This window comes from Molothrus aeneus, chromosome 2 (genome assembly GCF_037042795.1).
Source record: "Molothrus aeneus isolate 106 chromosome 2, BPBGC_Maene_1.0, whole genome shotgun sequence".
Classification (NCBI taxonomy): domain Eukaryota; kingdom Metazoa; phylum Chordata; class Aves; order Passeriformes; family Icteridae; genus Molothrus; species Molothrus aeneus.
Genome location: NC_089647.1, coordinates 24,930,359 through 24,947,152, shown reverse-complemented (window position 1 = coordinate 24,947,152; position 16,794 = coordinate 24,930,359). Strand labels below are relative to the sequence as shown.

Here is a 16,794-nt window from a genome sequence, read left to right as displayed (position 1 = left end):
GAAACCATCCCATTAAGCCCATACAGGTCTGACACTGACAGAAGAGGCACATGGCAAGGAGGAGAAGCAGAATAAAGAATCAAAGTCCCCTCACACCCCCACCCTTTGATATCCCCTTCTCCCCAGGTGAACAGGGACTGTGGCACCCTGTGCCAGGAGATTTCTGTGAGGGACAGGCGAGCAATGAGCCCTCAGGAGCAGCCACAGGTGGCAAAAGCAGAGACACAAGGGTGCAGGCGTGCACGGTGTAAGGCAGCGCTCCAGCAACAACTCTGACACTGCAGCCGTGCAGAGAAAGAGAGCGTGAGATTTACAGGATGCCTGGAAAGAGGGGCAAAGAAAAAAAATCTGTTCTGTCTCCAAGGCTGAGCTAACTGAGCCAAGTCGCCCTGTTGCCTCTTAAGATACTTCTTCCTAGATAAGATATCCCAACTCCCCCCTCCCCTTTCCAAATAAAGTGCAGATGGTCAAATATTACTGGTCCATCATCTGCCAGTTTCAGTCAGCATTGGGGAAATTAAACCCAAAAGCATGATATTGAAAAAAACAAAAATAAAAATCTCCCAACAACCCACCCTCAAAATCCCTTAGACTGAAGTCTCAGACTGTAAGCGGAGGACAAATTTATGAGATTTAGGGTCTATGAACTCTTCTGAGAGTTTGATGAAGGGGATTTTTTTCACATTAACAACAAGGCTGAAGTCCAAGCACTTGAGGACAAACACGATGCCGTCTTGCAAGCCGCTTGTGACCGCTTCCTCGCTGACCAGCGTCCACTGCTTGGAGAACCAGCGATCCCTGTCATACTGGAGGGTTGGGCCTGGGTTGAGGTAACGCTCCAGGAATGCCTGCCAAGAGTGGGACACACATTAGCACCAGCCCCACAACTCATCCTGCTCTCTTCCCAGCCCCAAATACAGCACCGCGAGCACGGGCTTGCCATGCTGCAAATTGTTTCAGCTTTAACACTTCAGAAGACATCTTCTCCCCAGTCCCTCTCAGCTTTTCAGGCCCAGGAGGAGACACAAACATCAGGAGATCCTCCTTCCGTTCATCCCAGCAAGTTTGCAAAGTTATAGTCCTGGCTTCTGCCACCAGCACAGCCATCTGGCAGCAGTTCAGTAGAGCAGAGGTCAATTCTCCCCTACCAGCCCCATAACCGATCCCAAAACTGCAGTCCCAGACAGGATAGTGGGTCTCTCCTTCAGGCCAAGCTAAGGTGGCAAACAGATGTCTCCATGTTTTCAGGCTGAGGGTTCAAAACTGAAAACAGAATGCAAAACACCAATTGACCTTGCTTGTATTTTGAAGTCCCTCTGCAATCCTAATGGCAGCAGAAATCCCCTTGCATACCTGGGCAAGGTCCCAGGTGGCTCACAGTGAGAGGGTGCTAAGCCCCATCTCTTGACAGCATTTCTGCTCTTACTGCAGTAAGTCTTGGGTGAATGTCCAGGAATAAACCCTTCCCTAGGACTGTGGGGTGTTCTTAGAAAGTAAGGTAGAGCGTGGGAAGGGAACTGTGTAACCCTTTTCCCTTATCATTCAGTCCTTCTCTGTGTCTAGAAGTCAACAGTCACAGCCTAGGCATGAAGCAGCAAACTATGTTTGATCAAGCAGCTCGTGAATTAGAAACACTGTCAGAGAGACAGAGATTTAGGCAATCATTAGCAGTCCAAAATGCAGCAAGGCAGAGGGGGCAGAAAACCAACAAGATTCCTTTGCAGGTTGCCACCCACATCATCCTGCTACTAGAAGCCAGCTGGGAAAACTCCTGTGACTCAAAGCCACCCTTTCAAACATTTATTAAGCATTCCCTTTGCTGAATTGGATTCAAGAACAAATATCTCATAGGCACTTTCAGAAAAAAAGAGACAGAAGACGCTGCAGAGGAAATATTCTTTCCCCTCAAGACCTGGTGCAACCTACAACACACTGGTCAATTCACAGGGAGCAACTATGAAAGCCTTCACTCACCTCCCTTGACAACTTTCTGTTCTGCCTGCACACACAGATGTGCCACCCCCTTCCCCCTCCCTCCTGCAGCAGTGTTAGAGAAAACATTCACTACCTTTGGTGTCATGTTGTTGGTGATGCAGAAGGACAAGTGTTGCAGGATGCTCTCCATGCTGTGGTACTGCTGCTGGCGGGTGGTGCGAAGGTACTTCTGCAGAGCCCTCGCCATGGAGGGGAAGATGGCCTGGGCTGCTTCTCGGGGGTCCATCATCTCTCCTGGAGCTTTCTGCTGTTCCTCCGCCTGGAGGCGTTTGATGTGAGTGAAAGCCTCTTCTACTGCAACCACGAGCCTGCAGCAAAAAAATCAGGGCAGCAAGAGTCATAACAAGAAGTAGGATGGGTCTGTGGTTAAGGCAGAGCCTGGGAGTCAGGATTTACAAGGCTCCTATTCCCACCTGCCATCAAGTCACTGCCTGCCACCAATTTACACAAAATCTTCTCTACTGACAGTCTGAGGGGTGGACAGCAGCTTTTCCTTCCTTGCCCAAACCATCCAGCAACTGAGGGCATAAACCAGGATTAAGGTTGTAAAGCCCTGAGCACTGCACTTGGTTCTGCTAGCACAGCATGAACATCAGCGACGTGACTCAAACAAGATACAGCTGCCCTGGCCTTTAACGTGGGTCTGAGTACAGTGGTCCCAGCACACAGGACAGGCAGGCACCCAGGGGGAGGCTGCCCACACCCCAGTGTCACCCAGGACACAGCCTGCTCCGAGACACTCTGTGCTCACAAGTGCAGTCTGCTCCCATTTCCACCCGCTGGGCACAGCTGGACTGCCCTGCACCCCTCCACTGAAGGGTGGAGAAGGGTGAAAACACTTCTCCGTCTTCACTCCTAACACTGTAGCTTAAGGCACCCTCTGTAAACCACTCCTGTGTTGGCACAGGTGAGCAAACACGAAGCCCACACCATAAAAGGGGAACAGGTGTCTTATGACACTCATTCCTTTGGGCTAACTTGCAAGTGAGAGGCTACACTGCAGCTAGTGAGGAAAAAACCAATAATGGAAGAGCCACCCAACAGAACTCTTCAGCCCCTTCAGACAGGACTTGTTTTATACTTAATTTCCTCTCAAATCACCAATGACTGTCCACAGTGATCTCAATATCCAGTGCATCAGAAAGCCAGGGGCAGCTGCCTCACCACAAGCAGAGGTATAGCATACCTCATTCAGGCTGTACATGAGGAACAGCACAAGAAGTCCTGACCTTTGCCTGTTTTGTTTAATTTGACATGGGGGAGGTGGGGGTGGAAATCAGTTTTAAACTCCTGGCCTGAAACATCTGCCTTATCTAGTGACTGATGGTTTCCCCTCTAAATAAGCAGTTGCTTTAACCAAACTCAGCAGGCACAGGAGATGTGCCCAAGTTAGGATGCTACACTTCACAGAAGGGCAGGTTTAAAACTTCCTATTGCTCTGAGGCTGGAAGAGGGCCTAAGAGACATAGGCTATAGAGCACAGGTCAGACTGAAGCAGGCAAGGAGGGGACGTAGTGCCAGCACTTTCCCAGTGAAACATACTGCCAAAAGAAAATTCAAGTCAGCTCCTTCCAGTTATGACACATTCCTTCCAAACACAGCTCAGTTGCAAGCCTGCCCGTAAGCAACTTGCCTCAAACTGTTAGGCATGCTAACTACAGACTGCAATTAGGCTCCTGAGCAAACAGGGGCACTGTCTCAGGTCACCTCAACAAAGCATCAACTCTGCAGCCTAAGCATGACTGGCAGAAGATATAGCTATGTTTCAAAATAAAATGTAACTGCTTGTGGTCAAGTCTTTCTGCCTCAAAACACAAATATTCTCCTCACCTATGAATAACCAACACCAAGCATTCTACTGATCCTGTCCCCTGCATTACTTCAGCTGACAAACTTGGGCATAAGTAAAAATAATGGGATTTCCTACAGGAAGTAACTACAGACTTGTCAAGCACTGGGCTGCTCCCTAACCCACGACACTGCATTAGCTTACCTGCCTCGTATACCTGAGCTCAGCCGCATGCATGTCCTTCCGATTATTCCAGTGGCAAGGTGCCACTGCCCCTTACACACCTGCGTTTCACAAGCTCCCTCCCTGTGACAGATTTACAGCCAGCTCTCCATGCTGGGCTGGGGGCACCCACGTGGCCCAGCCCCACAGCAGCAGGCGGGGCAGGGTGCCTTACCTGGCCCGGCGTTTCCTGACGCGGCGCTCGTGGTCGGCCTCCTCGTAGTAGAGCTCGTTGTGGCTGGAGTCCCTGCGCCGCGCGGCCGCCGCGATCATGGCCCGCGACTGCCCCGACGCGTTGTTACCCGGGCCTGTGGGGACAAGGACGGGCACAGAGGAGACAAAGGCAGTGTCAGTGCCACAGGGCTGGGACACACCAGCACCCCAGGGCAGCTGCCACTGTGCTCTGGGGCTGCAGCCTTTGCAGCCAAGGCTATAAACCCTTCCCCGGTCCTCAGGAGCTCCGGCAGAATCCCTGCAAGGCAGCACAGGCTTAGCGAGGGCATTCTGGCACGTGGACAAGGGAAGTTAGTTGGGATGGAGGGTTTCACACAATATACACAAAGGCAGAGTGAGGTGAACATGCCAAGGATGCAATTTACCCCCCATTATATATGCTTTCAGTTTGAAGGCAAGGGCAGCTGGAGCATATCACATTTCAGCATCAAGACAGTGTGAGAGCACAAAAAGTGAGAAGTTGGAAAGAGGAGAGAGACAAACACAAGAACATAATGAGACATGGAGATGAATAAATGAAAGCCAAACTCCAGACAGTTATTCACAGGAAGGGGAAACAGGATGCATGGGACAGCAGGGTCACCTTCAGACAAAACATAGAGTTTCCCAGAAGGGCAGATGCTGGCAGAGCAGCAGTCCCAGAATAGGGTGAGATGTGGGGTCTGTATGTGTAGTAGCTTCTCATGGCATTCTGAGCAGCACCTGCTCTTAGAGCTTCTGCTGCTGTTAGCAGATCCTCCACAGCCACAAGAAGCTGCAATCTGCTCTGTAACACCCAGTGTCCACATGTGAGATCTCAGCACATCATTCCTGATGTCCAGAGATGCCAAGAGAACCCTTGGGGGTCTCAAAAATCCTAGAATGTTGCCAGAAGTGTCTGGTAGCTTGATTTTGATCCATCCACAGAAATAACAAGAATTTGAGGACAAGAGAATCACTTTAGAGTAAAAGGTGTAAAAAGGACACATTTAGAAGGTGAAATATAGACTTTAAAGTTTTTGAGTACAGGGGGGTTATAGAAACAAGATAGAGAGATCAAAGCGTGTCTTGTCCTTCTTCTTCCTTCTTCTTGTCCTCCATCTCCTGTGGTGATGTTGGCATTTGGAGATTAGTTTATGGTGAAAGTGCACTTGCTAACATAGGCGAAAAGCATTAAGAAATAAAAGTAAATATTATGTACGTAGATATTAGTATAAAAAGACATGACCGCCCCGTGAGTAGTCAGAGAGTGCCTGTGACTGCTTGCAGGTCAGACCTCTGTTGGGCAGACAGAAAATTTTGTAGATAAGAAATAATAAACAACCCGAAGACCGAAAAGCTGAAGAGTCCAGACTCGTCCTTTAAAACGCGTGCCACCCAAGAACCACACTACCCGTGTCGGGGCAGAGACAGACAGCCGAACCCGACATCCACAGAGCTGTCTACTCCAAGACCTTAACTAGTGACCTTAAAATACAGTACTAGGTCCTTCAACTCTCCTATGAAGCCCTCAGCTCTGGCTTTTCAGGTAGGGAGAGGAAAAAGGTTGCCCCAGAAGAGTTTACAAACTCTTCTTTCCAGATAGAGGGCAGAGGTGGGTCTACCCAGAGAGAAGTGGTAGTTTAGGACTAACTCCAAGCCACCAAGAGCTGATTTGTGCCAACCTGCTCTGGCCCACACCCTCAGCTGGCAGTGGTTAAGGCAAATCAATTGCACAGACACACTCAAAATTATTCTGCTCAAGCAAGGGCAACTCTTTTTAATTTTTTTCCTAAAAAGCCCAAACCAGATTCCAAGACAGAAGCCTGAAACTCAGCAGTGGGAAAAACAAGCACAAATAGCTTCTTAAGAGTCTAAACATTTCAGACTTTGTTTGACAGCCCTGAAATGGAGGATATGACTCAAGGGAGACACTAGCTCCCAAATTTGGGTTACATCTGTAATTTGCCTCATTGACTACACCTGGCAATGAAAATCCTGGTTTTGAAGGTGAACCTTCCCACTCTGCCTAAGAGATTACAGCAATATGTTTTTCTTTCCTGGCTGCTGCAGTATCAAATACAAAAGCTGTCAACAAATTAGGCTGCCTTAATAGCATTACTGTCTCTTCACAAGAAGAGTATAAGAGACTGTCAGCTGCAGCCAGGACTACACTCTGCTTTGTAAGATGGATGGAATCTTCTTAAGGACATGCTTCTAAGCCTGAGATTTTCATGTCCACAAAGTCAGCAGCATTGCAAACAGAACAGTCCAGGCAACCAGTACTGCCCCAGAAGGGAAGGCAGGAGTTTCCAGCCCTGGCAGGCTCACAAGCTTGACACTTGGAAGGGCTGCCAGTCACATCAGCTTGCTTCTGGTTCCTTCTCTTCTAACAAAGCCTCATCAGCTAGCAGCTTCTGAGCCACTCTCTCTACCAGACTGACAGTCTTTCTCTGAGCCTGGAAGTCCCACTGTCCCAGCAGGTGCTGCAGGAAAAGAGAGCACACCAACTCCTGAAGAGATGCTGCAGTGCAGGAGATGAGCAGCCAGCAATCAGAATGGCACACCCTGCAGCCAGCCTGGCTGTGGGGTCTCAATAGTGTGCAGACACCTGGGGCATCAGGAGGCCCTCACCTTCCCTACACCAGGGCTCACTGAGAGCAAGCAGCTGGAATGAATGATTGCACCCCTAGAAAAACACAGAGCATTTCTGTTTGCACGTCTGATTCCTTCCCCTCTCCAACACAACTCAACCAAGGGTAGCACTCCAGGCAGCAAAGGACACATGATGGGCAACCTGTCCTTCCCCTTCCTCTACCAGGATGGGAAAATCTCACTGCAAGGATCTAAACCTCCAATTACTATTATGGACCCAGGAGTGCTACATGAGGTTGGAGAAGCCTTTAGGATAAGGTCTTTGAAACTCACCAAAAACAAAAAAAAATCCAAACAAACCAAAAAGGAAAATGAAAACAAAATTTTCCACACCCATAAGGCACTGAAACTTTGTTGAAAGCAAAATAATCATGTCTCATGTTTTTCAATATGACAGATATTCTTTGTATTTCAGTCTCCACACCACGCACACAGAGCCACCTTGCCCAGCTAAGTCCCTTCAGTCTCCTCTTCCCAGCTCTCAAAGCCTTTCAATGCTAACAAATTCAAGAGCAGGACATGCCTTTGCCACATTTTGTCACACGACTTCAGCCATCCTTCACCATAAAAGCTTTGCTACTCAACTCTGACTCCTCCAAGGAATGTGCACCTCTATAAAGGCTGCTGGGCACACCCTGCTTAAAAAGCATGGCTTTCAGCGATAGAGTTTAAGAGTGTCAAATGATTAAGTCCAGTTTTCACTGCTTTGAGCATCCACATATCCACCCATCCATCCCCTTTTCTAAAGCCCCAAAGCTTGAAAACGGTTTGTAGGACAGGCAAAGCTCAATGGGGATCGTTATCTGTGTTTGAATTTCCATGGCCACGGGTGAGCCAGGCTCATTTAGTGCTGAGGCTGCCGGCTGATGAGCATCACTTTCATCACCAACTACTGCTTATACCGCAGCTCCTTCACCTTCCTGAAGGCTGCATGTGAAAGCAGCACAATAAACGACTGGGGAACTCATTTAAGTTAAAAGTTGTGTTTATTGTACTATCACAACTAAAGAGATGACCCAAGGGTGACAAAAAGCAGAGGCTGCTTGAAACAAGCAGCGGTGCTGAAAAGTGTCAAGCCACATGACAATTAAACCCGACCCAAAACCTGGCCATTTCACCTGGCAAAGACAAAAGCCTTATTGTGGGCTAAACACATCTGTAAAGTCATCTGGAACTGGCAAACTCAGCACTGCAAGGAAGATTTCCAGCAAGAGACTAGGACTTGGCAAAGCAAAAAGGTGAGAATGCGTGCATAACAAAGCATAAAGCAAATCCAGCCCTTCCCCATCCCACTCAGTCTCAGAGATCACATTTTACCTCACCTACCATCAACATTGTAGACTTTCAGGCCAGCCATGTGCTTGGCTGCTCGGGATTTGGAGGCTGTTAACAAGGCTGGGTTGTAGACTGTGAAATCTCGGTAGTAATTTTCCAGAACCACCAGTGCAGCTCGTTGGATGCTGGGGAAAAGAGTAAAAGCAAAATAAGATAAAATCCCTCAGATCGAAATAAGCTCTCTTGTTTCCTTAAAATATATATTAAAAAAAAAAAAAAAGGAAGGAAGAATAGTGATATTACGCAGAACAGAGCTGTCACACCTACAGGATCGTGCAATACACAGAATATTAATTACTCTCTCTAGGACCTGAAATTTCATTTGAGATGCAAGATAAGTATCTCTGCCCTCAGCTCAATAGGAGGATGTCAGGAAATCCCTAAACAAGGGCAGCACATAAAGTGAAGCACTAGGCTGCCTGCAGCACGGGAAATGACAGAACAAGACCTCAGTACAGCCCCTGGGCTGCAGAGACCTTGCTCAGGCTGAAGACACAACACCACACGGGTTTTGCTGCAGCTGGCCAGCCTGGATGGAGGCACCAGCTCCGGATGGATGCTTTTCCCTCTGAGTCACTTCCAGCCGCACCTCGCAGCTCCCCGGACCTCCTCCATCCCAGCACCGACAAGAGTGTGATCTCTCGAGCTTTCACAGCAAGATAAGATCGCTGCCCGAGGAGCACGGCTGCCAGAGACGGGATTACTCAGTATTGCTTGTTAAATCCCTGGCTAGGGACAGAATGAGGAGCAGTGACACTCCTTCCATCCCTTTGAAGGGATGCCTCTACATAAAATGACGACACATGGGAGCAAAACAAACACACGCGCCAGCAGCAGGAAAGGCTCAACCCAGAGGTATCTTCCTTTGCGATCATTTTGACATCGGAGAGAGATGTCTGTAGGCGCTGTTACCAACAAACAGGGCAGCACTTCAAAACAAGCCCGGGCTCTGGTGTTTAAGGATGCGGGAACAGGACAAGCTCTCTCCATGCTGCTCTGTCTCTGTGCCTCAGCGTGACACCGGCACTCTCAGCAAATTACCAAGATCACCCGTTCAGCCAAAGGGAGTTTGCCAAGGACCACACTAAAAGTAATTTTTGTGCGTTTAAAACTGAAGTGTAACTGCCAACACATTTGTTGCCAGTTAATTGGAAAGGTCACACTCACCAACAAAGCCTCTCTGAAGGAAAGCAAAGAAAGTATTCTCACACATGCTACAACACAGGAAGAAATCATTACAAGGACAGTAACGTGGGAAAACAAGACATTTACAAATTAAGCCCTAAATTCAGTGCTCAGCGCTGCCACATATTCCACGTGTGTTCCTGGAGAAGCAATTTACATTTTCCTGTGCTTTGTGCTAATATTAAACTTCTGCATCACACCCAAGTAATTTAAACACACACACTCATCCCACCATCCTCACCACAGCTGCCACACTCCCACTGATCAGTGAATTAAGCACATATATTATGTCAGCCCATTCAAGAGATTGTGAGAAAGAAGAACAAACCCAGACTTGTTCACTGAGAAGCTTCGTCAGTCAGTATTATAGTACATCACCATTCACTTGCTGTGTACCTTAGAGATGATGACTTTAGCTTTTGAAGCAAATTCCATCCTTAGGATTATTTGGAGGAATCCAGCTAGAATGTATTAAAGAAACTTTACCTTTCAGGTGCCACTCCTTCATATTTCCTCAGCTTACATTTGGTAAAAGCAACTCCACTAATGCAATCAGCTACTGATTTGTGATAAAGAGCCACTAGTTAACTAAGAAAACAATCTTCCTTTGATAGAGAAGTACAGACTGACCCACTGCCAGACGCACGTAGATGCTGACACAGAACAGGTGAAAGCCACTTTATTTCTCCCTGTAACATTTCTGATTTCTACTGTGAATTTGCTGCAGCCTATAAACAAAATTTCATAAAAGTAATAATGTGGCAGAAGCACATATTCCCCCTTCTGACTGCATTCAAACATGATCAAGTTTTTCCATCTCTGCTTCCCAGGAAGATAAAACTCCACAGAGTTTCATCACAAAACACCAACTCAAAACAGGAAGACAAAAATGAACAGAGTTGTTCTCTGTTAATACACTGTATTAATTTCAAACAGCACTGGAACTTCCATTCCACCAGTGGGAAATGTTTGGGAGCTCCACTGACCAACTTGCTCTATTAGGACAAAACACAGTGCATCACAGCAGAGAATAATTCATTTTTATACATACACATTCACCCTAGACCCCACTGACAGTATTATCATCAGGATGCCAGCTTTCCCCACCCAACATACCTTCCATTCCCTCATTAAATAATCTTCCCCACCAATTCATTGGCACGTGCACTCAAAATCCAAACATAACAAAGCTTTTACATTGCAGCATGCAACGATTATTCTGAACATTAAAGCCCAGGTATTTGTTGCTGATGCAAATCCAGTAGAGGCTCAATCCTACACATGAGATACCCCAGTCACACAGAGGAGACTGTTTTCTGGAAGAGAAATGTAATAAACATCAGTTTCCTGAATTTCTACCAGCCCATTTCTGTCTACCATGTAGTCCATCCTAAGCGTGGCAGGTTAGGAAGACAGCTACAACTACAACTCTTCCAATTCTCTGTTACAGGAAAAAAAATAAAATTAGAAGCTGCAGACAAGTAAATTAAAAGGCCCACAATGATTTGCAAGAGCAAGGAAAAGGCTGAATCAGAGCCTCCTGGGCTGTGTTGCTCAACCTCTTCACCCACATCAAGGGGAAGCCTCACCCTGGCTGGCGCAGGACAGCCAGCCCTGCCCCACACGGTGCTGCAAAGCCACAAGAACCTGTGTCTCGGGGTCTCTAGCTGGTCAGAGTGACCCTGAGATATGTTAGAAAGTCTCTTTCCTAGCCCGGCAGTCGAAGGAGTCAGGGCTCTTCAGTTCTCGGTCTCAAAAGTTGTTTTCTTTCTCCTGACCTGCCAAGGTCTGCTCAGCAAGACAGTCAGAGGCACTCTGCCTGCCCCTGGGGCAGTGTTATCTCTTTATAGTAAAAACTACATATACAATGTTTACAACTACTTTCCAATACCTATCACCTATGTTAGACAGTGAGCTTCTACTCTAAACCAATCTAAAAGTGCCAATATCACAGCAGAAGATAGAGGCCAAGAAGAAGAAGAAGGAGAAAGGCTGGACATGCCCAGATTCCTCCATCTTGCCCCCTGAACCTCTATTCTAAAAACCCCAAAAATCTATTTTTCACCCCATGATAAATTCACTATCATTCTACTTAAACCGTCATGGCTTGCAGATCTTCATCTAAGGTTGGTAACTTGCTCCACGGGTCATAATCAAAAGCACAGGCATCTTGGGCTCTGTGCCAGGGTCTCTGAGCCCCCTGGCAGGGGTCTTGGCAGTCCAGGACAGCCAGAGAGATGCCCTGAATTCTGACACCTGTGCCCACCCTGGCATGGCAGGGCTCTGGAGAAGCACCACACCAGCAGGAGGGCAACCACGGGCATGGCAGCACCCAGAGCAGCAGAGCAAGTGCCTTGCAAGGAAACCTGCTGCCTCCCAAGAGCAATCCAGGCTCTTAGGTCTCCTCAAGCAGGGCAGACCCTCCGCTGCCCTGCGAGCAAGGTGGAGCTGCCGCAGGAAGCCGCCTCTCCACCCACACGGCAGCTCCAGCGGGAATGGGAGCTGGCAGCCACCCTGGAGGCCTCGTCTGGAGAGGCGGCTTCCTTGCAGGCTGCCTCGGGAAGAGTTCAGCACCATGTCGGTCACTGCATTCATTCACCCCACGTTACAGCCAGCCGCGGCGGGGCTTCCCTTTTGTTCAGTGCTTGGAAAGAATGGGGAGGGGCAGGAAGAGAACAAATAGAAAGTTTCGATATTTAATCGCCCGTATGAAAGAGGTCAGAGTGAGGATTGTTCTCACGTCCCATCGAGAGGGTCTGGCAGCCCAGCACATTTCAGGCATTGTAGCAAACTACCAGAACACAGGAAAAGCATATGACAGAAATATAAAAATCATCATAGAAAGGGATCTTCAAGATCATCTCGTTCTAACCCCACCCCCCTCCACCCCCGCCATGGGCAGAGTACAAAAATCAGGACACAAAAAGCATTTCCATGGAACAGTTCAGATTCAAAACTTATGGCACAAGAGGAAAACCTCTTGCACGACCCAGCAGCCGTCTGGAAACAGAGTTAGGTTCCTGGCAGGCAGTGTCAGTGAGGCTCTGGGCTTTGGTGCGCTTTGTGCAGTTGGAGGGCTGCTTGTTTCTCATGATTAGTTTCACTGCCCTGGAGAAGGCCGTGTCACAGCATGCTGCCAGGAGGGAAAGCAAACAAGCAGGCCCAGCACAAGCACACGGTACCCCAGCGGCGTTTGGCAGCAGAGAAATGCAGAGCCCTTTACTAACAGTAATGAATTAACTTTTACAGGGCATCCAAGGAAGTGGAGGAGGGGACTATGCGACACAAAGGTAGCAACTATTTTTTTCTCTCAAAGGAGTTTTGCCTGAGTACTTGCTGCTACAAAAGATTTGAATATTTGCAGTTTTGCCATACAGTGCGCCTCAGAGGCCACTTAGTGTTTGCCTTCTGTGACACACTACACCAACACTGAAATTGGCTTTTCTTAGTGGATTTCTAGGAAAACAGTCCAATACTATACTGAAGCAAAGCACAAGGAAAGAAGCCTGTTTATATCATCAAAATGCTGGCTTTGGACACTGGTGGTTTCTAGGAAAATGGGTTTGAGTTTTATGAAGTGGTGGGAAAGAGTCGGTGACAATAAAAAATAAGGAGAGGAAAAAAGATTAAAAATTGAATCCACACCTCTATGCATCTGTCACTCACATGGTTTTAGCAGTTTTGTGCTTTCCTGCTAAGCTAGAAACGTAGCCTTTCATGGTACTATACCAAACATCAGGAGACAGTGAGAATCATTGAGGGCAGAGGAGTGCCCCACACTTTTGCAATAGATCTGTGTACACATCCAGAAAGAGCTGAGCTGTTCTACCAGAGCATTCTTGCCATGGATGCAGATCTTGCAGCATCAGGGTTTAGAGTGAGCCACACACACCTAAAATACACAAGGATAGTCAGAGGTTTGATGACTGCTGTGCTAATTGAGGGCTGAGGAAGCCTGGGGTTATTTAATCAAATGGTTCCCAGTATAGACTCCTCTCCTCCAAACAACATTTTTTTTTAACATTCCTCAAAACAGGCACAGTATCAAAATAAGCCAAGGTCTCTGGGCACCTTAAACACTTGCCACAGCCAATTGGGAAGTTTAGTACCGCAAAGAAAAGCTGAGAAAAGATTCCTCAACATAGCCTTCCAAGGAGAGCCGGCTTTGCCTTACCAGATGTCTCCAGCCTACAACAGCATTGAGCTTGTGACTGCAAGAGATACTGAGCTCTCCTGGGGCACTGCCCACCCACAGCACTTTGTACCAAGCTGCCCATCCACAGCACTTTGTACTCTCTAGCAGTGCTGTCAGCTCATACCCAAGAGGCTCAGAGCACTGCTCCGCCTTCCCTTGCAGTACAACCACATCTCCCTTCCAGAAAACTCCCTTTTTTTCCTTTCTCGTACACTTTTGCCAGAGCACAAAGCTAGGGCTCAAGTTCCTGACCCTTCACTCTCTTGGACTGTTTTCCCAGAGCAAAGTCAACAGAGTGAGAAATAAAACTGGAAATAGACAATTGAAGTCAAAATGCTTCCATTACCAACATCCCTGCTGAAGATGATTACAGAAGGGATAGCCACCATTCTCAGTGCAGACTTTCCTCCTTGCTCTGCCTGTCATAGCTACACGTGAGGCCAGCACAGGCTGCCCAGATAGGTGACCCTGGGCAGCACTGCCACACCAGGGGCCAGGAGCTGGCAAGATGCAAGGGATTTGGTACTCTCTGTCCTTCCCAAGCAACACCTTGGAGCAGGGATCCCAAGAAGACTAAGGTCATGCAGAAGCACTTTGCAGTGCTGGCAGAAGCACAAATGCCTTGGCTACAGTTTTGTCCCCTCCAGTAAACAGAGCCCAAGTCAGATCTCAGCAAAGATGCCAAGACAAGGAACTGTGGCCAAACAAGCAGAGCAGAAAAATGCCTTTTGATCATCATAACTACAAGAGCATTTCAGTTTGGTACAGTCAGGAGAACAGGACTGCAGCTCCTAGGAAAAGGAAAACCACATTTTCTTGTCAGACAACCACAACTGAGATCTCCACTTGGCCAAGGCAGGCAAGCACAATCCTTGCCCTCCCTGGAACAGGCGCCAGGCAACCAGGACACAGCAGGTTTGTTTTAGATACCCAACTTCTGGCATTTGGTGAGGCAGGGAAAAGAATTTGAAAGGTCAAACCTTTATCAGGGAAGGGAAGAAAACCTCATCATAGTGGCAGGTTGTCAGCCTGATGGCAGCACAGCTGCTGCCCCCAAGAAGTGAACATCCATCCCTTAATGGCGCCATTTATATGGAACCCAAACACACAAGGTTTGCCCCAGTTTTGCAGTGACCCATCTCCATCTTTTCCCTCCCCTCACAGCCATTTTTAACTGCATGGAAGGAAAAGGACAGGAATTTAAAGTGTGTCCCCATCTATATCCAACACATGGCTGATCCAATCCATCTGAACAACACATGGCTGCTGTAAATTTAAGGAAAGCACCAGCTGAGTTTCTAACCACAGATCTCCCCTTTTCTGCCCGGTGCAGTCCAAGACACATTGCTCTCCAACAGATATTTTAAGATTCATCTTTTACAAGACAAAAATCACAATCAACACACCAGCTGAGCAATACAATAGTTCACTGCTGATGTAGAAGGGATTTCAACATCAAAATTTTCTGAATGTGAGAGAGAGAGGAGTAGAATTCATTTTCAGGTTGGGTTTTTGGTTTGTTTTCCCCAAACCTCAAAAGCAGCCTAGTCAAAACCCTCCAGTACAGGTGAAAAAGAAAAGGATCTCTGCAAGTCTACTACTAACTCTGCTGTTACATTTGAATGTTTTTATTTTGAAGGGAAACTGTGAGTATTTTTAAAAACCAGGATTTTACAGGAGGGTAGGATCAAACTTGGGGGCTGGAGGGAAATAACTCCTTTACCTCATACAAACCAAACAAGCTACTTACTTAAGCCTTCCTGAGGAATCCTATAAAGGCACTCCCAGGCCAGCACTAAAAAGATGCTGCTACAGAAGTACAGAGCATGAAGTTTTAGCCAGCAGCTATAAAACCCCAGTAAACCCAATGGCATGCTCCCACTGTAGTTCTCCTTCTGAGAAACTTCCAAGCCTTTTACCTCAGGAAGTTAAATGGTCTTTAGGGTACCAGCACACAGCCTGAATGTTTTCCCCAGTCACCTTTATTGGTAGAACCTCAAAACTTGATGAATGCTTTCCCAACAGCTGCACTGCCCTTCCTTCCAACAGCTGAAGGTGGCAGCTAGTATAATAGCCTAGGAAAAAAACCCAGAACACAACTGGTAATATGTAGTGAGTAGGAGGAAGAGGAGAAAAGCACAGTTGTCTCGCTTAAGGAGTGGTCCAAAAGGTCCAATAATATGATTTGCCAGGAAAGAACAATCTGAACAATCCCTGTGTTGAGGTCAGATGCTGTGACAGCACTACACTTCTCTTCCTCAGTAACACCATGAACATCTCATTTCACGGTATGCAGTGCCAAAGGACACAAAGATCATAAGGACACTTGTTACCACCATATTCAACAGATAGAAAATTAAACAAGCTGTAAAAGCCTAACCTGAGTTTCAGAAACAATGAAGGTTCTGGAGCACCAGAAGAGCTTCCTATGCAAGGCAGAGGACTCTCTTTGGAAAAAAACAAGATTTAATCCCTTGCTGAGAAGCTTCTTGCCAGGTTCCCTGTATACAATTCTAGGAGGCTTTATTGCAGCAGGTCAGCCTAGGTAACTGGAAAGTTTGCCTTCCAGTCCCCCACAGAATGGCAAATGGAGTTTAACATGTGACAAATTCACGTGGCCCCAGTCGCCTCAGCCCATCCATGGGGATGGGTGAGTGTACAACAAGAGCAGCTTCAGGAGCTGCATCTGAAAGAGCAGCTTGTGAAAGCCCGAACATGTGGTGCAACAAACTTCTCCCTCAGAAAGCTGAGGAACCCAGATGCCAGGAGAGCAGGCTCCAAAGCAAACTGCCCACATCCTCTTATGCCAAGACCACCTCTCCAAGGGGGGCAGCGTGTGTGGGGAGGTGTTGTCAAGCACTTACTCACCATGCAGACACCTAGCAGAACCACTAAACCCAAATATATAACTCATGGATTAGCCAGGGCACAACAGCAGCTTGCAGGCACTCACAGCTTGGGCCACATTTCAGCCAGCTCCTCAGACACCAATAACCACATGCAGATGCCCCAACAGCTCTCAAACTAGACACCCACTTCCCTTTGATGCATGCAACACCTTCAAACAGGCACCACCTTCTCATCAAACAGAAAGAGAACACTTGCCACCAGCATCTCATCGCTCCAGGGTCTGCTGCAGACAAGAAACATGAGAGGCAAAGGAGCTGCCTGTGCCCTGCCATGTATCTGCTATGTCCCAGATACCTGCAGTGAACCAAAACAACAC

The 16,794-nt window shown here is 47.6% G+C and overlaps 1 protein-coding gene across 1 annotated transcript in view; it reads right to left on the bottom strand.

Annotated features, from left to right (window-relative positions):
- Positions 1-587: 587 nt before the first annotated feature.
- Positions 588-16,794, bottom strand: part of VANGL1 (VANGL planar cell polarity protein 1) — a 41,494-nt gene continuing 25,287 nt past the window's right edge. Inside the window, exons 5-8 of the mRNA XM_066569308.1 lie at positions 8,180-8,313; positions 4,182-4,314; positions 2,069-2,303; positions 588-848 (exon numbers count right to left, since the gene is read on the bottom strand). Coding sequence (XP_066425405.1) covers positions 588-848; positions 2,069-2,303; positions 4,182-4,314; positions 8,180-8,313 — 763 coding nt within the window. The remainder of the gene's footprint in view (positions 849-2,068; positions 2,304-4,181; positions 4,315-8,179; positions 8,314-16,794) is intronic.